Here is a 25,607-nt window from a genome sequence, read left to right as displayed (position 1 = left end):
TATGTTGAACAGGCTTCAACTTAAAGGTTGGTATTAAACAGGGTTTTTAATAAACCGTGAATTCGAAAATGAGTTCATCCCTTGTGGACATTATGTTTCTGATCTATTAAGGTATTTTCAGTATCGTTAGGTACCGAGTATTGAATCAGTATCGTTTCAGTATCAATTATCGTGATACTACACCTGGTATCGGTATCAAAGTCAAAATTTTGGTATCGTGACAACACTAGTGACGCCTTTTTTAGTTGCGGCGCAGAAACACTGCAGCTGTGCATACACGCCGGACCATCTAAGTGTTACGACATGCCATCTAAGTGTTACGACATAGTAAAAGCCTTTACAGGAAGCGGCCAGGACACATCCATGGGGACGTAACTAAGTCATCCGACAGCGTCTCTTAGCACAAAATTGGCCATAAGTCATCAATATTTCATACGATCATCACGATATTCAGTAGATATGTTGGGTGAAGGCATATGATCATGAGGACAAAGCCATTTTAAAATCGCTCCATAGGGGGCGCGATGCTGCCAATGCTTGGACCCCTTCCAACGCCGCTTGCGGCTTTAATTTATTTTGTTCTTGGCCTGCCTATTTTACAGGCTAGTTTACCTGCCTCTGACTGCAACCTACTGAACCCATTTTATTGTCTGCTCTGAAAGATCCCTCATTACAGTTCTGTTACCGTTCATTCTATCTTAACTATCACACGAGGCCAGGCAGTGGAGGATGGGCTCCTTCTCCATAGCCAAGTTCCTCCTGAGATTTCTTCCCGTTGTGTAATTTTTTCTCGGCACCATTTCAATGTTTCTCTTCCCACTGGGGAGATTTTTTTTAACGCAACTGGGTTCGGGCTTGGTTTTTGCCCAATTTTCTTTTTCTATTTCCACTGTAAAGCATCTTTGTGTCAGTGTATCTGTAAAACATGCAATACAAATAAAGTTGAATTGTTCTGAGGAAGAGACGCTTTATTTCTTGATCACCAGTTCATTGCCAGGCTTTGGTCATAAACAAAGACAAATGTTTTACATTTAAATCATTTACATTAACTTCTGAAGGAGAAGGGGTGAGGTTTTACTCATTTTTCCTGTTTAACGCTGAGGACACTGGTAGCAAATGAAATATCAGCGAAACAAATGATGTCATATCTGGTCAAAATCTAGCTTTATTCCACTGTTATTGGCACTGTTATTATTTAATGCAAAATGTCAAAAGCAATATCACTTCTGGAGTCTATCAGAAAATAGGAGAAAATTAGCCCTATAGTTGGACCAAGGCAATAACAGTATTCCATATACAGTACTTCATCTTTTATTTAGGTTTTTACATTAAATATAATTTACATCATAGAGTTACTTGATTCCAATGCAGATCATGCAAACATAAAATATTTATTTGACAGAATATAAAATGTATAACTATTTTAATGTAGAACCTAATTAATTTTAATCCAAATCCAAAAACGCCTGGGAGAAGAACCTCAACAACAACAATAGATTTTTATTCTGTATTCTCTAAGAATTTCCTCTATTATGGAGGTCTGCATTTGCCATTGAAAAGTATGTCAAATTAATATGCAAAACGCTTGAACAGTGGGTTAAAAATCTGTTACATCAATCCCAAAGGTTTATGCCAGTAAATATGTAAATGTAAATAAGACTACATTAACATCATTAAGAAACTATATCAACACATGAATTTATCAAAAATGTATGGGGGCAGTAGAAATAAACTGTAATGTCGTGTTTCGGTGGAAATAAAGGTTTCTGGCAACAAACAGGCAACCTCCGACATTTTAATGGAATCCCCCTCCTATGTAACTGTAAGAAGTGTACTGAACCTTTCAAGTAAAAAAACAACTTAATTTTTTTCCATAACTCTAATCAAACATTGATGGCCTTGCTAATATGCTATCTTCTTTGCCATCTGTTGTAGAATTATATTCTGTCCAGTCTCTATCAGCAAGAATTATGTTACACACTGAAGTATACTGATGCTTCATGCAAACAAAAGTGAAACAAATCTGTAAGATCCACTACATAAGTGGATGGTCCAAATGTTGACTGAGCCATGTAGTGCAAACAAATGCTTTTTCGTAAGTGCCTGGAGGTTTGCAAACTAAAAACTTTTGGAGATCTGAAAGCTTTTGGAGAGTTGAAATTTTTGGACAGTCAAAGTTGAAATCATGGCTTTTTGACATGGCTTTGTTGAAAGGTTGAATAGAGCTTGCAAGATTCAAATTCAGGTTTTAACATAACTGAAAGTGAATACAGAAAACAGAATTTCAAGAGGGTCCATACAAGTTCAAGTTTTTGAAATTCAGTTTCAAATCATATCATTCAGTTTTAAAATCTTACGTACAAATTTAAATTATTCAATACAAATTCTATATAATCAAATACAATTTCAAATAGCTACATTTGAATCCCCATCACTCACCAGGTGTCCCCAGTTCATCAGTTAGAAAAAGACAGGCTTCTCCTTCAATAGCCTTTGTGTTGGATGCTGTGTAGCTTATAGTTTGGGATCCTGTGTGGATCCTGCAGGTGCAGATGAAAAGTGCAATTGCTGAATCAAAAAATGTGTTTGTGAGTGGGGGGCTTGCATATTTATGTGGAACACTAAACTGAATATCTTATTCACATTCCGTGGTGCTCTGTCGGATTCATGAGTGTGCCGTCCTGTCAGAACTTTGATTGGCTTTATGAATGTTCATTCGGTTTGTGCACCTCACCTCTGTCAGGACACTGTCACTTACGTAAGTGACTGCCATTAACTGCATTGTTCACAGCACCTTAATAGGTCCATCTTGTCTTCCAGCTGAGAAATTCCACATCGAGGCCTGATTGGCACCGCATGTTTAATTTGATAGCGAAGATATTTTTCTCCTTGTAGTTGATTATTCTGCGGGTATGCGTGGAGAACATCCGGTTTTCTTTTCTAAACTGTGAATCTGGGCACAGCTGGCATACAGAGCCATAATTTGGCTGGCTGAAGACAGGTGGCTCACCCTTGAGGGCCAAGGGTGCCACTTGGTGTTCCATGGAAATGGAACACAATATCTGCACCGTCTCCCCTGAGCGGCCTGTGGCATAATTTGACTTGCATGCAGATACCCTGCGAGGCTGGTGATCGTCGCCTGGATCTGAGCTGCTTTCGGACAATTAAGCCCATTCCCAACTGTTCATGCTTTATTTCTCTCTTCTGAACTTCCAGCATAGCGCCACTGAAAACGACCTTTGAATAAACTGCAGGATTTGCTCATTTCCATTGTATTGGCTGTGAAAATAAGTCTTCTGGTACCGGCAATGAGAATAACTCATGTCCCTTGCCTGATAGATAAATTGCAATCTGGGTGGATCGGAGCCATCGTGTATCATTTTGCAGTGTCATTGCATTGGGAAATTTCATTCAAGTTGTCCTGTTGTTCTCTTTGGAACCGGCATAGACTGGCAGATTCATCAGGGAGTCCTTACTGACCCTTGCATGGTCTTGATGTGTTATTGCAGCTTCAGTATTCTTATGCTTTCAAAAAGGTCTCAGAGATATTCCCATTCGTTTATATTTTTGTGTCTTGGCTATTCCAGTGAATAATAACCACTTGGAACACCCAAGGTCATCCGATCTTTCATGCTCCCTGATCTTATTGCTTTAATAATGAGAAGAGCACAATCCATTCCAAGTATTTTTCATTCTCAAACATCATCATAAAAACACCAGCCTAGTTTATCTTTTTAAAACAAACTTGTAATTAATGCAAATAAATGTTTTCCAACAGTGTTGTACAGCTAGATACAGTACTTGTTTGGAATATAAACATCCTTAGGAGACAGTGACCCCTTGTGATGTGAATGTGAAGCACATATCTGTTTTTATTTAAAGAATATGCTGCAAGCATATTTCCTTTTATTGTTGTCGCTGTTCTTATTATTATTATTATTACATTGTTCTTGTTATTGTTTTTATAATTGTCAGAAACAGGAATACAAAGACAATTTTATCCAAGTGTGAATGCCTTTAGGCCTTTTTTAATTTAATATATTTTTCATCAATTTAAAATCAGACAGATTTATTCTTCTCTTCCAGCAAGTACTGTAATCAGAACAAAATCATCCATCCATCTGGGGGAGCACAGGCAAGCACACAGTATTCTCCGAAGCACATTCTGCTAGCCATTACTTTTTTTTTACATAGCTATCCACCACGCCATGATGTACAGTCGTTGAATTTTATGAACATGTCGAAAAAAGTTTGATGATGCAAATTAATACATGTATCCCTTGAACACCCAATAATCTCCACATGGCCACTGTGCCCTCCACATTGCCTCTCATGCAAGGCCTCGATGCACACAGACATGCGTCACAGCATGGAACACTCAGATTGGGCACTCATTAAACCTGTAAAGACTTCTGTTTTACAGGTCCCCTGGTGTGTATTGAGACCTAGATGTCACAGATTGAAGAATAACTGAGTTCAGCTCTGTCTCTTGATAAATATGATGTCAGGAGTTTTCTCTCTCTCACCAATGGGTCACTTGCCCCATTTTCCGAGCCCCATTTCCTCAGCTTGCTGTCTGTTCACCACTCCAGCCTGCCACCCCACCCTAGGACTGCCACCTTCCAGATGCTACATACAAGCTGCCCTGGACCGATCAGATGGACTGATAATTCACCTGAACATGTTTCTATGAATAGACAATCTGAGCCAGCCAGAGGAGCATGGACTCCCCCTACTGAGCACAGTTTCTGATTTTATGGGATTTTACTCTTTTCACTGGATGACTATCACATTAAATAATCAAATAATTGGAAGAGGGGAAGTAATAAATATGGAATGCAAATGTGTGCCCATGTTTTGGGAAGGCTCTAATAGTCTAAAGCAGTTTCAACACTTCCAATGCCAATTTGCTTGAGTTCTATTCAAGGTATGTGACAAGACATGGGGAATTGTTAGTGCAGTAGGATATACATGACCCCCATCTGATGTAAATGTGTATTTATGCAAAACATAATAGGGCCCCATTATTTTTTTCTTGGAAGGAAATGTAGAATAAATAAATAAATAAATATAAATAAATAAAAGAAGCTCTGGCTAGACTGCTTTGTGCGCAGAGTCTCCTTACAACTGCATCCACATTCACATAATGTGGCAAATTAGTTGGTGACGCCATTTCGTATACTTATTCTACTAAATTAAATAAAGAAAATTAAATTGCATAAATGTTAAAATATGTGCATGTAAGCAAATTTTACGCAACCTATTTCAACAATATAAGAACCTGTTTGCTCTGATCCATAAGAATATATTCGTGGTTGTTGCAGGGTTGATTCACGCCGATTCGCATAGCCTATATTTATGGTTCGCGCAAGTGAATGAATTTGCAATATGTCTCATTGTAAAATCTGGGCGGAATTATTGTATTTCAGTAAGTCTGTAGCAGCAAGACGCTCAAAAACAAAATAATAATAGACTTCAATCAATGTGTTGAATCTGCGATATCCAAACGGACGATCACTTGGACTATAAATACAACATGAAACGCGCATATCGTTCCCATTCTCTTGAATTACGGGGAAATGATGTTGGTGCACGGTGGTGAAATGAACACCGGCAGGTAATATTTTCTTCGTTACTTAATATGTTTACCAAAAAGTTGATGCATAGTTTCGTATAATAGTAAAAACGTTAAAATTACTTTGGATGATTTAGCAACGGTATGCGCATAGATTTTTTGAGAATTTCTGTAACTTCAGTTGAGTTCACACGTCTTCGAACATAACTAGCTAAGATAGCTAGCTGGCTTTATTAAGCAATTTCAGAGTATCAGTGCGTTTCGGCGTTTCACAGTTTATCTATGTAGTCATTTCAAAATGCTATTAGTAATTTAACGGAAGTAGTCTGGCTAACATTCACTATTTACGATTTGCGTTCATACTTGCCCCTAGCGGGCTAGCAAAGCATCTTTAGCAGTTGAGCTGAATGTGTTCTAATGGCAATAAATTGTTTTGAGGTCGCATTTAGCCGAGTTTTTTTTTAGGCTTATGCATCGCAAAACCACTACAGGTTTTATACTATTCATACAAAATTTAGGTTGGATTTAAATAGACAACTCCGGTTCAGGCATTTACCGCAGTCACACACTGGAACCTGACCACGTGTAGTTTAGCACGAGGGGAAAAGTATGTGTTAAAACCGGCTGTAGTAAGGAATCTTCTTTGTAAACAGATTTTTGGTTTGAACCTAACTGATTAGTATTACTTGAGCCATTACCTTTAAAATTGCAGTCGAGAAAGTAACAGCAGGCACCATGGTAATCAGTTTACTTCCAAGTCACGAAGTGATTAATAAAGTGTAATTTCTGGTATTGTCTTTCAGCATTGTGGAGGGTCTGAGCTGCACATGTAGTCTCCCATTTTTTTCTGATTAGATCCGAAATGACAAAACATTATACAATACATACAGCTCAACGCGAGTGACCACTTAGCGGTACTTTTTTTAAAACTTGAAATCCAAGGCTTTACATGTTCCATTTTACCACCAAATATGATGTAACTTGAATTTGATCATCTCTACAGATGCTGGAGTGTGAGCACAAACTGGTCTGAACGTGATGTTGGATTTACTTTCCGATGGTAAGGTCATAGGGGTTTAACTGATTTTCTTATTTTGTTATTGTCAGTTGTAGCAAATGCTACAATTCAGGTGATTGTAAAGGACATTACTTAATGTGAAGTGGGTGTTGAGAGTTCCAACCAAGAATTGAACCTATGGTACTCTTTCTACGTTGCTTCACTCTGCTTGCCTGTTATTGTGAGTTTGCCTTAAGGATGAATCTATCCCGAACCTGATTCTGTTTGATTGACAATCTCTATCGGATCTGACTTCTGAAATGCAACTCACATGTAAGCATTTACCTTAGTTTCACTAAAACAATAAAATATTTACCAATTTTTCATTTTGGTCCCTCTGCAGCACCATTGGAAAGATGTGATCCAAATTTGAGGCGTTGTGACATTTCAGGTGAGTGTAAAACTTAAAGATTAAACCTTTAATTATGGTCTGACCATTTGACAACTTTCTTAAAGATCAAAGTTCCTTTTTAAATGTTTGAATAGTAATTCCATTATGCTAATAAATATGATGTGTTATGTTTTTGCCTCACTCTGCTCAACTGTTTCTGTGAGTTTGCCTTGAGGATGAATCTATCCCGAACCTGATTCTGTTTGATTGACAATCACTATCGGATCTGACTTCTGAAATGCAACTCACAACTGTCTAATTGATATTTAGCTGATTCAGACATATCGGTCAAACAAGTTCTAGCATGCAACCACTACATTACATTACATTACATTATAGGCATTTAGCAGACGCTCTTATCCAGAGCGACTTACACAACTTTTACATAGCACTTTACATTGTATCCATTTATACAGCAGGATATATACTGAAGCAATGCAGGTTAAGTACCTTGCTCAAGGGTACAACGGCAGTGTCCTTACCCGGGATTCGAACCTGCGACCTTTCGGTTACAAGCGCAGTTCCTTACCCACTGTGCCACACTCCGTCCTCACTACTGAATTAGCTTTTAGTAAGCACCCACCTTAGTTTTACAGGCATAGTGCATTTGAATATTTTAATTCACCAATTTCATTTTGGTCCCTCTGCAGTATCATCGGAAAGATGTGATCCAAATTTGGGGGGTGTTGCAACATTTCAGGTAAGCTTAAAACTTGAGTGTTAAAGCTTTGGTCTGACCACTTTTTTAAAGATCTGATTTCCTTTTTAAATGTTTCAACCATAATTCCTGTGCTACATGTTCCATTTTACCACCAAATAGGAAGTAACTTGAATTTGATCATCTGTACAGATGCTGGAGTGTGAGCACCAACTGGTCTGAATGTGTTGCTGGTTTTACTTTGCAATGGTAAGGTCATTGGGGTTTAACTGATTTTCTTACATTCTGTTAAATTTTCAGTTGTAGAAAATGCTATATTTGAGGTAAACGTAAATGACATTACTCTATAAAGAGGGTTTTAAGAGTTCCACCCAGAAATTGAACCTATGACATTCTTTTCACGTGCTCTAAACTTTGCTTCACTGTGTGAGTTTGCCTTAAGGATGAATCTATCCCGAACCTGATTCTGTTTGATTGACAATCACTATCGGATCTGACTTCTGAAATGCAACTCACACTTGTCTAACTGACATTGAGCCTATTTCAGACATTTAGATATGTTGGCCAAAGTAAGCTCAGCGAATTGCTAGCATGTAACCACAACTAAATTTGCTTTATGTAAGCATCTACCATAGTTTTACAGGCATGGTACGCCAGAATATGAAATTATTTACCAGTCTGTTTTGGTCCCTCTGCAGAACCATTGGAAAGATGTGATCCAAATTTGGGAGGTGTTGTGACATTTCTGGTGAGCATAAAACTTGTGTTGAAGCTTAAGTGTGTTCTGACCATTTGGCATAACTTTGTTACCTATCCAAATTCCTTCTTAAATGTTTGAATAGTTGTTCCATTTTGATAAACAGAAATTATGTTTTTGCCTCACTCTGCTCAACTGTTCCTGTGAGTTTGCCTTGAGGATGAATCTATCCGGAACCTGATACTGTTTGATTGACAATCTCTATCGGATCTGACTTCTGAAATGCAACTCTCAACCGTCTAATTGATATTTAGCCTATTTCAGACACATTTAGATACGTTGGCCAAAGTAAACTCAAGTGCTAACGTGTAACCACTACTGAATTGGCTTTATGTAATCATTTACCTTGGTTTCACAGGCATGGTGCACTAGAATGACACTATTCACCAAAACTTTTACATTTTGGTCCCTCTACAGAACCATTGGAAAGATGTCATCCAAATGTGGGAGGTGTGACATTTCTGGTGAGTATAAAACTTGTGTTGAAGCTTTTAAGTGCGGTCTGACATTTGGCAAGACTAACTGTGCAAATTCCTTTTTAAATGTTAGAATAGTCGCTCTACTTTGATGATGAATATGAAGTATTATGTTTTTGCCTCACTCTGCTCAACTGTTCCTGTGAGTTTGCCTTGAGGATGAATCTATCCCGAACCTGATTCTGTTTGATTGACAATCACTATCGGATCTGACTTCTGAAATGCAACTCTCAACCGTCTAATTTATGTTTAGCTTATTTTCAGACATGTCGGTCAAAGTAAACTCAAACAAGTTCTAACGTGCAACCACTACTGAATTGGTTTCATGTAAGCATCTACCTTGGCTTTACAGGTGTAGTGGACTAGAATATGAAAATATTCACCAAAACTTTTACATTTTGTTCCCTCTGCAGTGCCATTGGAAAGATGTGATCCAAATTTGGAAGGTGTTACGACATTTCGGGTAAGCTTAACTTGAGTGTTAAACCTTAATTGTGGTCTGACCGTTTGGAATAACTTTATTGGTTCCATTTTGATAAACAGAAATTATGTTTTTGCCTCACTCTGCTCAACTGTTTCTGTGGGTTTGCCTTGAGGATGAATCTATCCCGAACCTGATTCTGTTTGATTGACAATCACTATCGGATCTGACTTCTGAAATGCAACTCACAACTGTCTAATTGATATGTGGCCAGTATCAGATATATATTTAGATAAGTTGCGCCAAAGTAAACTCATAAGTGCTAACGTGTAACCACTACTGAATTGGCTTTATGTAAGGATCTACCATAGTTTTACAGACATGGTTCACTAGAATATGAAATTATTTACCAATTTTTCATTTTGGTCCCTCTGCAGAACCACAGATGTGATCCAAATTTGGGAGGTGTGACATTTGAGGTGAGTGTAAAATGTGATTGTTAAAGCAAGTGTGGTGTGACCATTTGGCATAACTTTCTTAAAGATCTAAATCTTTTAAATGTTTGAGTAGTTGTTCCTTTTTGCTGCTAAGTATTATGTTTTTACTTTTCAGCTGTTTCTGTGAGTTTGTCTTGGGGATTAATTTATCCTGATTCTGATTTTGTTTGACACTCTGAAATACAACTTGCAACTCCAGCCTCATCTCGCTTAGTAAAAGTGAAATTCCAGAAAGCTTAAACAAAACCAAACACAAGTTTTCTTTAAGAGGGACTACTACAATTTGGACCCCTAGTGTAATTCTACATGGTATGGCCTATACATTGTATTTATTTTAAGAAAATGACTTAAAATTTGTATTAATTCCTCAGCACAATGTCTAAGGGATGTAACCCAAGATGGCGGAAAGCAGTAATGCTCCAGGTGAGCTTAAATTTTGAATGCTGAGATGCCAGTCACTGAGATTGATTTGTCTGTATAGTTTTCTTTTTTTAAATGATTAATAGAGGCATAGGGCTGAATGTAAAAGCTGTTAAATGGAATTGAATGGAAAAGTCTGGCTTCTGGCCAAAGAGTGCCCCAAACTTGGTTTGATTAATCTTAAAACTGAACTGACTGCTGAGCTGGCCTGATGGGAATAGGAAGTGCGCTGCAGTTCAGAGCTGGTTTGGCGAAGCCTCATTGTAACCTGTGCAGTTTGAGGATTTGTCATTGCAGTTTGATGGCACTGTACACTGCGCATATTGCAGTGTGCACCATGGCGGCAAGTAATAAATGGACTACATTTATCATTCTGTGCAAATTTTTGTAATTTTAAAAATGGTTGTAATGGTTAGCGTGTAGTGGAAGGCAGTCGGGTGGAGTTCATTCGGAAAAGTACATGGATTTGAATGGCCTTTACGATATCGACTTAAGCCAGTTTTAGTAAGCCATACATTGAGCTACATTGTTAGGCTGACCAAATTAAATTCATTTACTCTGGGTACTGGGGTACATGAAGGAATTTGTTCATGTAACTGTTGCACCTAGAGTCTGGATGACTGGTTTAATATTTGGGATGGGTAATTTTCTCTCATTGTGCATTTCATGTCCTAAATGGAACATTGTTTGCTTCCATTTTCATGTTCCTGTGAATAAAAACGAATTTAATAATTGGCATACATGTGCCATATCCACACTGAACAAGTGCCATTTCAAATGTTGGTTGTGTGGTTATTTCAGATTCCTGGCAGGATAGACAATGTTGCTATATGGGTAGGAGTACACAGTTGATAACTACTGCTGAAGTGTTCCAGGGTGCTTAACAGATTTTTTGTTTTTCAGGGACCAAGGTGGCGGGCATGTAGTTGGCAGTTCTTCAGAAGTGTTGCTTTGATATGAATGGACCAAAGATGCTTGTAAAATGCTTGGTGCTTAAGCAATAAAGTGGTTGAACTCATCTTGTTGTCTTTCACTTAAAAACAAAAAATGAAATTGGCCACTTGAAGTGATAAAGACTCATTGCCATATGTTGCTTGCGTGGTATTTACAGTATCCTGTTTGAATGGCTTTTTAGTGCACAGTACCTTCTGCAATACTTTGAATTCACAAAGCGTTAGAAATTCATTAACTGGGGGCCGCTGATTGACAGCAGTGATTTGGTTGTTAAACGGGTATTGACTGATTTCTATATTGGGAAGATTTTATGAAATTAATGGAATGGGTACTGTTAACATGATTACTCTGGTGGGTACTGGTCATTGGACCCTTTGTTAAGCAGGCAAATGTGGACAGTGCAAAGTCAATTGCATCTCCATTAATTGGGAAATGTGTTAAGTCAAATTCGGTTCAATTAATTCGTAGAATTTAACTAATTTCAAGTTAGCTAGCAGCTAACTTGCAAGACGATAAAGCCAGCTACAGACCTTTGTTAGCCTTGTATGCAGCTTTAACTTTGAAAGTAGCTATCTAATATACCGATAACTTGAATGCATAGGCATGCGCAAAACGATGTACAAAATCATATGATGGCGTTGTATCCAATAAGCGGTTGATGCGTCAAAATGGCACGTTCTGAAACAGCAGCGGAACCGGAAACATGCAGCAAGTGCAGGGGATGCCGTATATGTAGTTTCACCAGCCCTCCAGGACCGGAATACTCACACCTGTCCTGTAGGCTAATCATTCTTAAAGCATTAATTATTTCACATTTGTGGCCAGCATTCCACAGTATATTTGTACATAAGTAAATATTAAAATTGTTAAATGTGCTCACTTTTGTAAAGGGGGGGAAAAAGCAGTAATTTCTCAATTCCATGACCGCAACAAGAAAGGTTATAAAAGCCAATGGGATGCTGACGGCAGAAATGTGTGCTGTTGTCAACAATATGCTTGTATCTAACACGAGTCATTTAATTAAAATGGGAATGCGGTTCACTAAATTTTAAAGAAGTTGTAGCCTATTTATACATTTCTATTTTTAAGACCAATCAGTTTTTGATGCTGCATAAAACCTATTTATACAAACCTTTTATTTTGGCTATGTAAACTAAAGACTACCACTGTTATATTCAACATTTAAAATATAGTCAAACGATAAATACCATGTCCTGTGTATTAATTTCTGAATTCAAGTCTTCGTCCATTGTTATCCAGCGATTATCACATTCCATACTGTTATTCCGAACGCCACGCGCACTGATTGTAGGCGTGCTCCCCACCTCTCTGTCACTTGAAAGAGCTTTAATGTATATCATCCCGTGAAAATGTGCAATACGTAAAGGAACTCAGATCAGCACTACTTGACCACTGTATGTGTTATTTCAACTTGTAGCTAATCGAAATTACATTTGTCTTTGTTCTTGTTGGGTTTACTCGACATCAGCCAAGGGACAACAAGTTTACCAGAGCCCCGCCTGTCTGAAAGGCCTCCTCCCTCGTACCCGGCTCCGCCCCTGTGTTCGTGGTTGATGGGGAGACGGACGGGGACCACTTGTGCTACGAAAAAAGGCGAGCCCGTGTACGGCTCTCCGAGAAACCCCATAGATACGAGCGAACTCGCGGCATGAGCGCGGCCGCCATTTTACATCATCTACAGTGGAGGAGCAGAGCCGGACCTACGCCGGGAGTCGTACACTTTTCTCCTTTTTTAATACCCTTCCTTCCGAAATAATCTATACCACACACCTTATTGAATCATCGGCAGGTAAATATATGTGACATTTTTAACCAGCCAAGATACAGAGTGCTGCATTTGAGTGTTGTTCTATCAGTGTTTTTAAACAATGTGGAAACTGGTTCGTATGTCTGAAACCGGCTTTTTGAAAATGGACTCCAGTTATGTGGCGGCACGTTGGACAACTAGCAAGCAAGCTAGTGAGCTAGGCCCTGCCCTCCTTGGCTTGATGTAAATACATTCTGCTTTGAAATGGTGCCTTTAAAAAATATGTTCTCCACCGGGTGCCTGACTGAAAAATGCTCTATAGGTAAAGATAGCTAACGATGGCTAGCTGCTAACATGATAACGTACCCTGCGATGTTGAATATTTGAGCAAGCTAGCTACCAAAGCGTTTTGCTAACGTTGGCTATATATACATCATAGGCCCGGCCATGCAGTCTGCTGTTCTGTATTTTTGTATGCTTGATTTGGTAATAATACGGGAGTTATAAAAACATGACATTGTTTAATTTTTGGAACGTTTAGCTACCGGACACAGAGTGCCTTCTGGTTACATTTTCCCTCTAGTAGCAAGACTACTTTATTTGTTAGCTGGTGAACTGGTATGTGCAGACTCGGCGGTGACTTTCTTGCCAGCTTTGTGGAATGATTATAGCTCAAATTGCCATTGCTGGAACACTAGTTTGCTTTCCACGTTGATCGCAACCGTTAAGCATACTAATTGGCTAAGATTACTTTTCATATGCAACATGACTGGTTTTTCTACATAGCAAAATATACTAAAGTTGGAATATGCAGCTTGTTGGATCACTATTGGCTAAGTACGTTCTCGGTCAAGTTAGGTAGCTAGTTGGCTAATGTTAGCCAACTGAAGGAAAGCAACTGAAACACGTGTACGGCTTCGCACAGCAGACTCGGTCGAGTTGCGTGCGGAGCGGGTAGGGATGGGCTTTTGTTCACCACGAGCAAGACTGCTTCCACTTGTTCTGCTAACTTGCTAGGAAGGCGGGAATATGCTGTGGTTTACATTCACCGTAATAAAAGCAGGTGGCATAGAGTCGATAAGTTAATTTAGTCGGTCAAGTGAGAGAAGGTTGTGCAAAGACCCACCTATTGATTTGCTCAACTTGGCTAGCCAAGTGCTGTCTGCTCAGCTAACGCTAAAGTGCTACATATGAAGAGGAGGTCTAGTTTAAAAATTCATGTTTCAGAAACCCACGATTCAGAACAGATAACATTAAGTTAATATCTCGGTTACTCCATTTAATTAAAATTATCCACGGTTGGCTAGTTATCTCCCAAAGTAATCGCAACCTACTGCTGACGAAGCTAAACATTCGCGCCGTGTAGCTTGCAAGCTACCGGCCATGTGCATGCTTTCTGCGTTTCAGCATGTGAAACGTGACAGTGATTTATGACCCCATGATTTCAAGTAATTTATGATATTTACTCAGTCTTTGGATTAATTTGGCTCATTGCATTTGCACAGATTTCTGGAGACATGGCCACAGAACATGTTAATGGAAATGGTACAGAAGAACCCATGGACACCACTGCTGCAGTTACCCATTCTGAACACTTCCAGACTTTATTAGAAGCTGGTTTACCACAGAAAGTTGCTGAAAAACTAGATGAAATTTACATAGCAGGTAAGGCACACAAAACATCCAAAAGATTCTTTTCCATATGGATTTTATTTAGCAAATTATTGCATGTTGTTATGTAATAATCTATTGAATGTGGGAATTGGGATACTTGAAGCAACTTTTTGTGGTTTCCTGACAAAATGGGTACTGCAGTCCAAAAACACCCCCCCCTCCACCCCCTCAGTAGTGCAGTTTGTACAATGTGAATTCAGTATGTGCATCGGGGCTGAACCGAAGCATCCTGGGCTGTTAAAGATATAAGACTTGTGAGGATTAGCACACTTGGTATACAGTAGCTCTGCGAGGGGGCCCTTGTAAGGTCTCAAGGGGGAATGTGAAGCCAGCTGGCTACATGCAAGAACAATGGAAGCAGCTGTCTGAGACTGGGACAGGTGATGTGCCCTTTGAAAGCACATTGTGGACATGCTAATTATATTGGCCGGGGTAGGGTGGGGCGAGGGGTAAAGGATGGGGATTCAGATGGCCGTGGAGGCAGTAGTATCAGTTTGCATTGTCACATCTGTTGAGACTCCTGAAAAGATGAAATGCGGTATTTAAATTTTTTTTTTTTTTGTGAAGGCACAACTGACTGTGTAGCTACCTTTTAGTCATGTTGGTTCATTTACATGTTACATTTACATGCTTTTCTTGTGATTGCTATTTGCAATGTATGTGGAAGCTAAAGTAGCAACACAATTTGAAAGTATTAAGTGCTTGTTTCATTTTACAGTGTGTAAACTACGGACTGCAGAAAGCATGCATCTTGGCACTGTTGACATTCAGACTGCAAACTTTGCTAGGGCTGACACTGCTAGGCTCTTATGGGACATCACATTTGCATGCGGGGCAATTGGTTGATTTTGACAAAATGTTAATGTTTGTAGTGTTGCTCTTTCCTAGGTTTGGTAGCACACAGTGACCTAGATGAGAGGGCAATCGAAGCTTTGAAAGAGTTTAATGAAGAAGGTGCACTGCAAGTTCTACTTCAGTTTAAGGAGAGCGACCTGTCACATGTGCAAGTAAGTTCATTCATCCTGTGCTTATTTGAAATGAAATGCCCTTCTCTTGGTAGCATTCACACATTTCTTTTCTCCCCCAGAATAAAAGTGCCTTTTTGTGTGGAGTAATGAAGACTTATAGACAGAGGGAGAAGCAGGGGACCAAAGTCTCAGATTCCAGTAAAGGACCAGATGAAGCAAAAATCAAAGTATGTTGGAACGAGAGTAGTTTTTGAAGACTTGTGCCGGCTGAGGGAAAAATGGTCTTTGTGTCTCTGACCCCACTAATGTTTCTGCATGCTCGACATGGCTGAAATAGCAGCGCTTTCAATCCGGCCTACGGCCTCCTGGATAGACAAAGCCAATTAGGCCATTTGTGGTGGACATGCACCTGAAGAAGTAAATAGAGGTTGTCTGAGTCTGCAACTGCCTGTTCCAGCAAAGTATGTGTCTTTGAAGATTTGTATGTTCGTCTGATCCCTGTTCTCCGTCCTGTTCCTTGCAATTGTAATGTTGTACTTGGTGCACATGTCTGGTGGACTCAGACTCAAATCTGCTGGATTGGAATTTTTATTCTGTTACTGGGCTTAGTACAGCTTATTACATTTGCAAACCACGATTTGACGTCCAACAGGCTCTGCTGGAGAGAACCAGCTACACGCTCGATGTGACAACGGGTCAACGAAAGTATGGCGGCCCTCCTCCAGAGTCTGTGTACTCGGGCGTACAGCCAACAATTGGTACAGAGGTAAGGACTTCTGCAAACAGTCGTGTTCATCGTGTCCAGTATAGATGAAGTTGTGTTGGCTTAATGTGCTGAGCCTTTTTTAAAGATGAGTAAAGTTACAAAAGGCCTTTTGCCTGTGTTGCATTTATCATTGTTAAGTGTCTCAATGATGAAACTTGTACTCTGTCCTGGAGTGACTGCTGTTACGCTGACAGTTTACCGCTAAGATCTGACCAGACACTTTGCTATCTCTTGCTTTGCTCCGTTTTGAAGTAAATGTATTCAACTCAAAGTGCTGAGCATTTTGCATAGGGATTATTAGGCGTGGTTGATCTTAATCTAGTGCGACACTTCTTCGTTTTCAGATTTTTGTCGGCAAAATACCAAGAGATCTGTTTGAGGATGAGCTCGTGCCCTTGTTTGAGAAGGCGGGACCTATTTGGGACCTGCGTCTGATGATGGACCCCCTCAGTGGCCTAAACAGGGGCTATGCCTTTGTCACTTTCTGCACTAAAGAGGCTGCTCAGGAGGCAGTTAAGCTGGTGGGTGTTTCCTTTTGCCCCGTTCCCCCAGCCTTGCAACAGAAGAATCAGTGTGATTGGCTCACATCTGATCTCTGCCTCCCCCCCCCTCTTTTTTGCAGTGTAATAACAATGAAATTCGACCTGGCAAACACATCGGAGTGTGCATCTCTGTAGCCAATAACAGACTGTTTGTCGGCTCAATCCCCAAGAGCAAAACAAAAGAACAGATTATAGAGGAGTTCGCAAAAGTCACAGGTGAGAAATGTCTACTTTGGAAAGGATATGGTACTGGAGAAAAAAAGATTAGTCTTCCTTTCAGAATACTTTATTGGGAAAATTGCCTTAGTATCGCTTCAACTGTCTATTAATAATGAAACTAGTATTACTGAAAACATATGGCCAAGTAAGGTTTATGAAATCAGTTTACTATTGATGCTTATGACTCTGGGGCTTTCACTCATTCAGTAGGTCTGGATTTGAACTCAGAATGTGCAACATTGGTAACAGGTGTTAGATTGTATAATCTTGTAGGGAAGTGGATTGGCAAACAAGATCGATAATGCTTGCATAATGCTTACTACTCCATGGTAGCTGGCCAGTTTTTCTAGTAAATGTGTAGGGAAGCTACCAAACACATGTCTGTTCTTTTCCCTGAAACTGTAGTGTGCCAGTTTAAAACAAAGATTTGTGTCAAATGCGGCTTGTCAAAAGTTTATTCTGTCCAAAGATTAAAATACAAAGATTAAAGGATGTTTGTGATTGTACTTGGATGCCACTTGCCTGTACTCGTGAAAAGTACATCGAGGTCATTCCCCTGCTTTGGGATTTTTTTCCTCCCCATTTCAAAATAATTTGAGACCTGAATGGCAAATGTTGTCCGGTCCATTAAATAAACAGCTTATCTCAAAATGTTGATTATGCCTGAGGGCTTTTCAGAAATGTATGAAGTACTTTGCTGACATGTACATGCACTGCGCTGGAGACCATACTGGACTGAAATGCTTTCCTGTTTCCGTAGTGCTCTAGTGTGCTTAGACAAAACAGCTGTTGTCTTGGATTTAAATACTGTATATTTGCAGAAAAGGCACACTTTCTGTAGTTCTGTAGATTTAAAAAAAAAAAAAAAAAAAACATCCTGCCTTTGAACAATACGGCTAGCTTATTTTGATTAATAAGTGAAACTGTACGCAATGGATTCCAACATTGGTGGCTATATTAAAAATGTCTGCCTGATTTGTAGCAAGCTAGCTAGGGGAATAGCTGGATACTTGTGAGCAGGCTGAGAGTGGGCCTTGTGGATAAGCTTGTGCTTGTCTTTATTCTTGCCTGTTGGAACATGCACTGTAAATGCAGGCCTTGTTAATTATGACATCTGTGTTGCCTGGCTTGCCAGTGCTATTGGGGGATTCCAGTGTTTTGAACCATTTAATGTTATTGAGTGTTGTACATTTTAATAGAGCTTGGTACAGCTGGCATGGATGTTAGACAGTGTTAAAAACAATATGGATGAGTGCATTGTAATTATAGTGTGTGTATAGAAGGAAAAGCCTGGATTGGAAAGTAAAATTGTGGTACTGAAGTGTTATTTATAATTAAAAAAAAAAAGAACCCAGTTGGGCTAATGCTAATGTCAGCTCCAGCAATTGGAATTCCTTAAGCTATCCACTTGTAGGATTTGTGCGATTATGTGCCCTGTATTCAAATGCTCGGAACTGTTCAATATGATGACATTGATCTCGAGGGCATGTGGAACCAAACAGATTTCTCACACCCTATTTCGCACCCAAGTGATGCACCAGAAGGCAGTAGGATAGAATTAGAAAGGAATCTTTGAGTCCTCTAATACTTTGAAGTGTGAGCTGCTTATTTATACTCCACTTGGTACCCCTCTTGTTTGTACGTTAAGGAAGGTGTTCTACTCGCACTAATACGCACCTTTGAAACTGATGATAAATCCTTTAAAGATGGCGTGCACAAGTTGTGCTGCATGCATTTGCAGGTGCATTTGGTTCCCCCAGTGAGGACGCTAATTGAAGTGATGTACTTCTGCTTCCGCGTGGCCCGTGGCCTTGTTGACACGCGGCTCTTTCGTTTCCCCTTCCTGCACAGAGGGTCTTAACGATGTCATACTGTACCATCAGCCGGACGACAAAAAAAAGAACAGGGGCTTTTGCTTTTTGGAGTACGAAGACCACAAAACGGCAGCCATGGCCCGACGCCGGCTAATGAGCGGAAAGGTGAAAGTGTGGGGCAACGTGACTGTGACGGTGGAGTGGGCGGATCCCATCGAGGACCCGGACCCAGAGGTCATGGCCAAGGTGAGTAAAGCGTGAACCTGTACCGGAAAGGCCTGTTGACTCTGATTGGCTTTAGGGTGAAACAGTGTTTTTTTGCCAAGTTAAAGCTAGCCAGGGTTGCTTCCAGCCTTAATGTGAGCTTTGCTATGGATCTTTGTTAAAGGTAGTGTGCTCGGGCAACTTGTTTATTAGCCTAGCCTATTTACGTTTCATGCTGTGTGTCCGAAATGTTGTAAGGATTTTTCCAAACTTCTCCTGCAATGTGACTGGCTGTGATGAAGCAAGCTCTATGGAGTACTTTTAAAATGAGTAATTGTTCTAAGAACTTCCTAACCTACATTTCATTCCTGTGGGCTCTACAAAATGCTGCACAAATACCTCTGAGTAGTCTATTTCTATTCAAGTGCTCTTCCCCTGTCCTAAACTGTCCACTATGGAAAATAAATAAAAAGTCCTGGTGGTTGCAATTCAGCCTTTGTCAGCCCATTTGAACATTTTTGGGGTGACTAGCATATTCCTTCTCATGTGACTACATCTGTGTTATTTTTCTCATGTTGGCATGAAGTGCAGGTGTACATGGGTGTGGCTTGGCATCATGTTTTAGCCATTATATGGACGACTGACCTGACGATAATATTTTCTTTTGTGCATGACTTCTGTAAATGCTGCAGCAAACATGTATTGGGCAACGTTTAGACTGCAGTTAAAACTGACTCGGTTACAATTTTTTTCTTTACCCTCATATGCGACACAGATGCTTTGGAAACAGTGAAAATAGAGTTGCATCTTTTTAGTTCCGATTTGAGCCACATCTGTGTGTGGAAATAAATCTAATTGGCAGCCATATAACTAGTGGGGAATTATTCAGTTGTTCAGTCCACGCATGCAGTTAGTACACCAATGTATACCGGTTGGGTGGGGGTATGTCCTCAAAGACCGGTACAGACAGGTTGGTACAGAAGGGCATTCCCTGCCCAACTGGAAGTACAATGGCAAAGTAATTTTTACCCCACTCTTCATGCGACAGGTTAGTATCGTTATATTTCTGTATAGGTAGTGCTGTTGGGTCGCATTCAAATTAATATATACAGCCAGTCTAAAAAAAATCTTTGTTTTGTGTCGCTTCGCAGGTGAAAGTTCTGTTTGTACGGAATCTTGCAAGTACTGTAACGGAAGAAATACTTGAAAAGACCTTCAGCCAGTTTGGAAAGCTGGAGCGAGTAAAGAAACTAAAAGACTATGCCTTCATTCACTTTGATGAGAGGGACGGAGCAGTGAAGGTACGATCTCGCATTCGGGAGAGTTTAGCTACTGCTATTGCATTAAATTGGCTATTTTCTGCACTGTAGTTCAGTGGCTGACCGTGTTAATTTCAGTATGCCACTGGTTTCCTCCACAGGCGTTAGATGAAATGAATGGTAAAGACCTGGAAGGAGAGCTCATTGAAATAGTTTTTGCTAAGCCCCCAGATCAGAAGAGGAAAGAGCGCAAGGCTCAAAGGCAAGCGGCCAAAACTCAAATGTAAGAAGTTACAAGAAATAAACTAAATTTAGGTGGATTAATGGTAATTTGTAAAATGATGCATACATTTCTGCAGGAACATTGGAAGTATGAGCATTGGCTTTGACATTGAAAGTACACTTCAGGACCAAAAGCATCATAATTTGTCCATTGGGTGACTGACTTTCTGATTGTAAATTGTTGAGCTGTTGAAGTAGTAAGGTGTGCTGTTCATGCATAAACGTGTGTAAATCCCCTCCCCCCTGCCCTTGTTTGACCCTCAGGTATGATGATTATTATTACTACGGCCCCCCTCATATGCCACCTCCCACGAGAGGGCGAGGCAGAGGAGGCAGTCGGGGAGGCTACTCCTACCCCCACGACTACTACGGCTACGAGGATTACTACGATTACTACGGCTATGACTACCACAATTACCGCGGCGGATACGAGGACCCCTACTACGGCTACGATGACTTTCAGGCCCCCGGCAGAGGACGAGGGGGCAGAGGCGCTCGGGGCGCCTCGCCAGCCCGGGGCCGCGGGGCCGGCGCTCCGCGGGGCAGGACCAGCTTCTCTCAGCGGGGCGGTCCCGGATCGAGCCGAGGGGCGCGCGGTGCCAGAGGAGGCTCTCAGCAGAGAGGCCGCGGGGTACGTGGTGCGTGGGGCGGCCGCGGTGGAAATGTAGGAGGCAAGCGCAAAGCTGACGGGTACAACCAGCCAGATTCCAAGCGGCGCCAGACCAATAATCAGAACTGGGGCTCTCAACCCATTGCTCAGCAACCGCTCCAAGGTGGTGATCATTCTGGTAACTATGGTTACAAATCTGACAACCAGGAGTTTTATCAGGATTCTTTTGGGCAACAGTGGAAGTAGAACAGTAGGGCTTCAGCTGCAGATTTTTTTATAGAGACTTGATCCAAACTGGTTTGGCCCTAAATCTGAATGAATGGTTGCCTCTAATTGGTGACATCTGGCAAGATTACCCTCTTGTATATATTTTTAACATTCCGCTTGGACTTGAACAGTAGTTACACTCTCACCTGCTTCTGGCGAACTGGTTTTATTTTTTACTATTTGTTTTAATCGGCTCTTAGCTACAACTGAATTAAATTTTGAAATTTCAAGATTTGCATTCATGTGCTTTTGAAATTGGCTGTCATAGTGTCATGTATATGTTTATAGAAATTTTGGTCTCCATGTCTTAACTAGGTTTACAACAGCAAAAGAAGCTTTTGTCTCCACAATTTATTGTATGAAATACAAATGAAAGCTATTTGTATGTTTCAAAAGATAACCTTGCTTGAATAGCGTGTCATGTTTTTAGAAATAAGGACACTAGTCCTTGTTTTGGCTCTATTTTGGCTTGTATTCTTTGCTGTTTGTCTGCTTTAATAAAATTACACACACAAGTGTTAAAAACCTCCAATTGTGTTTCAAATTCATGTTTCGGCAAATTTTCTCTTCAAATTGCATTCAAATTTAAGGCTCCTTGTGGAAGAAAAAGACTAAAGGTTTGCATACATTAGCTACATGCTGCAACGTCACTTTGCATGCCATCAAATTTGTAGCAGTTTTAAACCACGTAGTTCAACTGAGTTGGCATTTTATTTCCACTACTCAGCTTTAATGTATGTATAGCAACATAACTCATTGTTTTAAATTGTTAATTTGACCTTTTTGAAATCCTGAGCACCAGTTTAACTGTGGAGAATCTGAAAACTGAATTTGGCAACTTAATGACAAAATGTTTTTCTTTAATCCAAAATATGCAAAATAAACTGTATTGGATACTGAATGACATTTTAAATTGGCATCCAAATATGGCCACAGGAAATTGTAACAATGTCTTGTGGGTGTTTGGAAAGCACAATTTGAATATAATTGAGGCAGTTGTTTGTATTTAACTCTATACTATCCTGTAGCGGCTTCAAGTCTGATCTTGCATGTCAAACAATTCGCAACTTCTTTCCACTCTATCCAAATCCGGCGGTGGGGAGGTAATTGGCCTGCATGAAATGCTTACTGCTTTGAGATGAGGGGCACCTGCTTTTTTGGGATGTAACCCTCCCAACCACTTGATTGGTGTCACTTTTCAATAACACAGCAAGACCACTGTTCTGCTTATGTTTTCCTAAAGGCTAAGATTTGTTTGCATGTGTGAAGTTGAAGGATGTGGTAGTTTAGAGAATGCTAGTTTCACGTTTTGCTTTGTTTTAAAACGTAAAGCCTATCATTTACATTGACTCGTGTTTTTTGTATGTCTGAATGGTGTCTTGTTTTGTGTGTAAATGTACTGTGTGGTCTGTGGTTGTGAATTCTCTTCTAATTGCATCCTTTTGTTACCTGACTAGCAGGGAAAAGGGGTCGAGGCCGGTCCTGACCTGTTACTATGAAGACTGACTTGCAATGTGGGGTTACACCAGAAGCTGCCAATGGATGTGATGGTAAGGTCCACACAATGGTCCAATGATATTCCAGCCTTACAGAAGCATATCTCCCTGACTGCCACCTTTTGAAAGATCATCAATGGAGCGAATTCAAGATGTGTTACTTGCTTGGACTTTACCACATAGTCATAGGGATAAAAAGCCTTGCATTTAGCCAACTTGTTTCCCACTTTTCCCCTTGTGTTCCCTGCTCCCACCCCCCAAAGAATATGCCATTTTAAGAAGAATCAACATATTCAGATTTCCTAAAGGAAACTCATCCTGAAATGAAATGTAAAATGTATTTTGCACTTTGTCTTAGTTTGAAGTGGCTCAAAGGAGCTTGATGCTATTGTATATTTTTTTTTGTGCTAATTGCAGCTTTATGTTGGAATATCCATGTTAATCTAAATTGATTTGGATAGGTTTGAAAAGAATGTTAGCAGGTTTTAGGTGTAACCACCTGGCATGAATAGTCAGGCATTCCAGGAAACATGGTTCTTTTCAGAACTTGTCTTTAAAGGGTTGGTTAACTACCTCAGTACAGAGGATTAAACTGCCCTGTCTGTACTGTAAATAGGGGAAATGATTTGATGAAAGCAGGGCCTGTTCCCAACTAAATATGCACAAGAGCAACGGCAGAACAGATGTACTTAATGTAATATAGTCATTTCGCTGTTGCTCTGACACTGCGAACAGTCAAACTGGGCATGTAAAATACTCTCATATGATGAGCCTGAACAGGCCCTGCCTTCATCCTATTTGAACTGAATTAGCTGCCTTGCTTCTTCAGGTGATGTAGTTACTGGTTGTATGATAGTTTAGAAAAATGTTACTTTTGTAAAAGCTCAGACACCGGAAAAGAATCGCAACTACTTTTTGAATATCTCTGCAGTGTCCCTTTTCTCAATGGAAGACAGTGTCTAACTTTTTATAATACTAACTCATCTTTTTTTATTTTTTTAAGCTGCGTACACAATTATGTTTGGAAGCCATCACAATTCCATTTAACATTTCCCCTAATCATGTGCAACATGAATGATCATTAACATCAAACCAGCTGCCTTTTGTCACGCTCGTTGAACGTGGCTAAGTTGTGAATTCTCACCATATTGAGAATGTGTTGGAAGCAGCATCAGGCATCAGCCAGAGAAGACTGGTGGTTTACCAGTTCAAAGGGATACTGCAGCTTTGATTTTTATTCCATGAACTGCAAAAAAAAACAAACAAAAAAACGAAAAAAAAAAAACAAAAACAAAAAAAAACAACCGAAAAAAAGACTGAACAACTTACCCGGTTTTTGTACACAGTTAACTCCCTCTCAGTACGTCTGTATTATTACAAACCTTTGAAAAGATGTTACCAGTTTTAAACTATTGTTGGTGGCCAACAACCGTTTTTGCATTCCTGCAAATAAATTGTTTTATACTGTAAGATGAGGTGAGTGTAACTTATTTTTGTAATAAAGTTTTTGATTTTTATCTGTGTCTTAAAACTGTTTGCTATGCTGTCTCTACCCTCTCTGCTCATCGTGTCATTCTGGTTTGCGAAAACATCTTTTCTGCCTGAAAGGACAGAGTTTACTACCTTTTAATTTTGTCGTTTTTCTACCCAATTTTAAGTTCTTCATTACCCTAGAGCAGAGGTGGGCAAGGAAGCAGTATTCGGATTTCATTTACAAACCTCTGCACATCACTGCCACATGATCTGACATTTCTGCCGTCATTTTTTACTCATGACAACTAAAGTTCTTATCCCTAACTGTAATATTAATTTTGTGATCTAAATCTAATCAGAGAACTGAAGTTGATATATACAAGCTAATTGAATCACCCAGGGTAATTGTTGGCAGAAATAACCTGCATATACCACCATCCTGCAGGAATATTTGCTCACTCCTGCCCTTGATGCATCACTTTGCATCACTGAAGTAATACATTGGGATATGTGATCTACAGTGGTACTGGTTATTGTAGTCTTATAAAGAAACCCATACTACATTTGTTTTATAAAAGTTAGCCTGAGGTATCTTGGAATTTGGCCACTTACGATTTCATGTGTTGGATGCAAACCGGGGTGAAGTGGAAGCCTGCCTCATCCTTTTTAAGAAGTTACTCTCACTGCATACATTAGACAGTATGTTAAAAATAGAAGCTGACGGTCAGTTTTTGAACTGATTGCAACATGAAGGTAAGTTGTCATATTTAATTGAGTTGCATTGGAATATGAATCGAAAGGCAGACCATAATGAATGGTTAAGTAAACCGGAAGGATAATACGGTTATCGGAACTTTAGGGGTTATGTCTCGTGAAAAAACTCGTGACCCAGGAGCAACTACCTACCCTGCTGCCATTGCGGTGTTAATCCGTACTTCAAACTAAATAAACTTTCAATGGAAAAATAATCTAACGTGAAATATTGAAGCCAGGCGTTAGCTGTCAGGACCAATGGTTCTAATTAGTCGTCGGGTTTGCTTCCACACTACCCTAGATTAC

At 39.9% G+C, this 25,607-nt stretch overlaps 1 protein-coding gene, 1 long non-coding RNA gene and 5 other non-coding genes across 12 annotated transcripts; all 7 read left to right on the top strand.

Annotated features, from left to right (window-relative positions):
* Nucleotides 1-5,466: 5,466 nt before the first annotated feature.
* Nucleotides 5,467-7,724, top strand: LOC135257306 (uncharacterized). Its single transcript, XR_010330631.1, has 4 exons — nucleotides 5,467-5,617; nucleotides 6,579-6,635; nucleotides 6,976-7,023; nucleotides 7,674-7,724. It is a non-coding gene; the product is annotated as an uncharacterized LOC135257306 (long non-coding RNA).
* Nucleotides 6,823-6,894, top strand: LOC135258365 (small nucleolar RNA SNORD50). The gene has a single exon (XR_010330958.1). It is a non-coding gene; the product is annotated as a small nucleolar RNA SNORD50 (small nucleolar RNA).
* Nucleotides 7,192-7,263, top strand: LOC135258369 (small nucleolar RNA SNORD50). The gene has a single exon (XR_010330962.1). It is a non-coding gene; the product is annotated as a small nucleolar RNA SNORD50 (small nucleolar RNA).
* A 392-nt stretch (nucleotides 7,725-8,116) lies between the features above and the next one.
* On the top strand, nucleotides 8,117-8,188 carry LOC135258366 (small nucleolar RNA SNORD50). Its single transcript, XR_010330959.1, has one exon. It is a non-coding gene; the product is annotated as a small nucleolar RNA SNORD50 (small nucleolar RNA).
* Nucleotides 8,189-9,065: 877 nt separating this feature from the next.
* LOC135258368 (small nucleolar RNA SNORD50) lies at nucleotides 9,066-9,137 on the top strand. The gene has a single exon (XR_010330961.1). It is a non-coding gene; the product is annotated as a small nucleolar RNA SNORD50 (small nucleolar RNA).
* Nucleotides 9,138-9,503: 366 nt separating this feature from the next.
* Nucleotides 9,504-9,575, top strand: LOC135258367 (small nucleolar RNA SNORD50). Its single transcript, XR_010330960.1, has one exon. It is a non-coding gene; the product is annotated as a small nucleolar RNA SNORD50 (small nucleolar RNA).
* Nucleotides 9,576-12,650: 3,075 nt separating this feature from the next.
* syncrip (synaptotagmin binding, cytoplasmic RNA interacting protein) lies at nucleotides 12,651-24,592 on the top strand. Of its 6 annotated transcripts, none has more exons than XM_064339913.1 (12): nucleotides 12,681-13,016; nucleotides 14,480-14,639; nucleotides 15,537-15,655; nucleotides 15,736-15,843; nucleotides 16,269-16,382; nucleotides 16,727-16,903; nucleotides 17,005-17,140; nucleotides 18,995-19,203; nucleotides 20,313-20,462; nucleotides 20,582-20,703; nucleotides 20,967-21,490; nucleotides 23,037-24,592. In XM_064339913.1, exons 2-12 carry the CDS (start codon nucleotides 14,492-14,494, stop codon nucleotides 23,063-23,065), a joined length of 1,836 nt encoding a protein of 611 aa, XP_064195983.1. In that variant the 5' UTR covers nucleotides 12,681-13,016; nucleotides 14,480-14,491; the 3' UTR covers nucleotides 23,066-24,592. The 6 variants fall into 6 exon arrangements, with proteins under 6 accessions (XP_064195981.1, XP_064195980.1, XP_064195983.1 ...); XM_064339915.1 differs by having other exon boundaries at nucleotides 12,696-13,016; nucleotides 20,967-21,333; nucleotides 23,040-24,592; XM_064339914.1 differs by having other exon boundaries at nucleotides 12,697-13,016; nucleotides 20,967-21,333.
* The last annotated feature ends 1,015 nt before the right edge of the window (nucleotides 24,593-25,607 follow it).

This window comes from Anguilla rostrata, chromosome 6 (assembly GCF_018555375.3).
Source record: "Anguilla rostrata isolate EN2019 chromosome 6, ASM1855537v3, whole genome shotgun sequence".
NCBI classification, from domain to species: Eukaryota; Metazoa; Chordata; class Actinopteri; order Anguilliformes; family Anguillidae; genus Anguilla; species Anguilla rostrata.
This window is presented reverse-complemented; position numbering and strand designations above follow the sequence as displayed.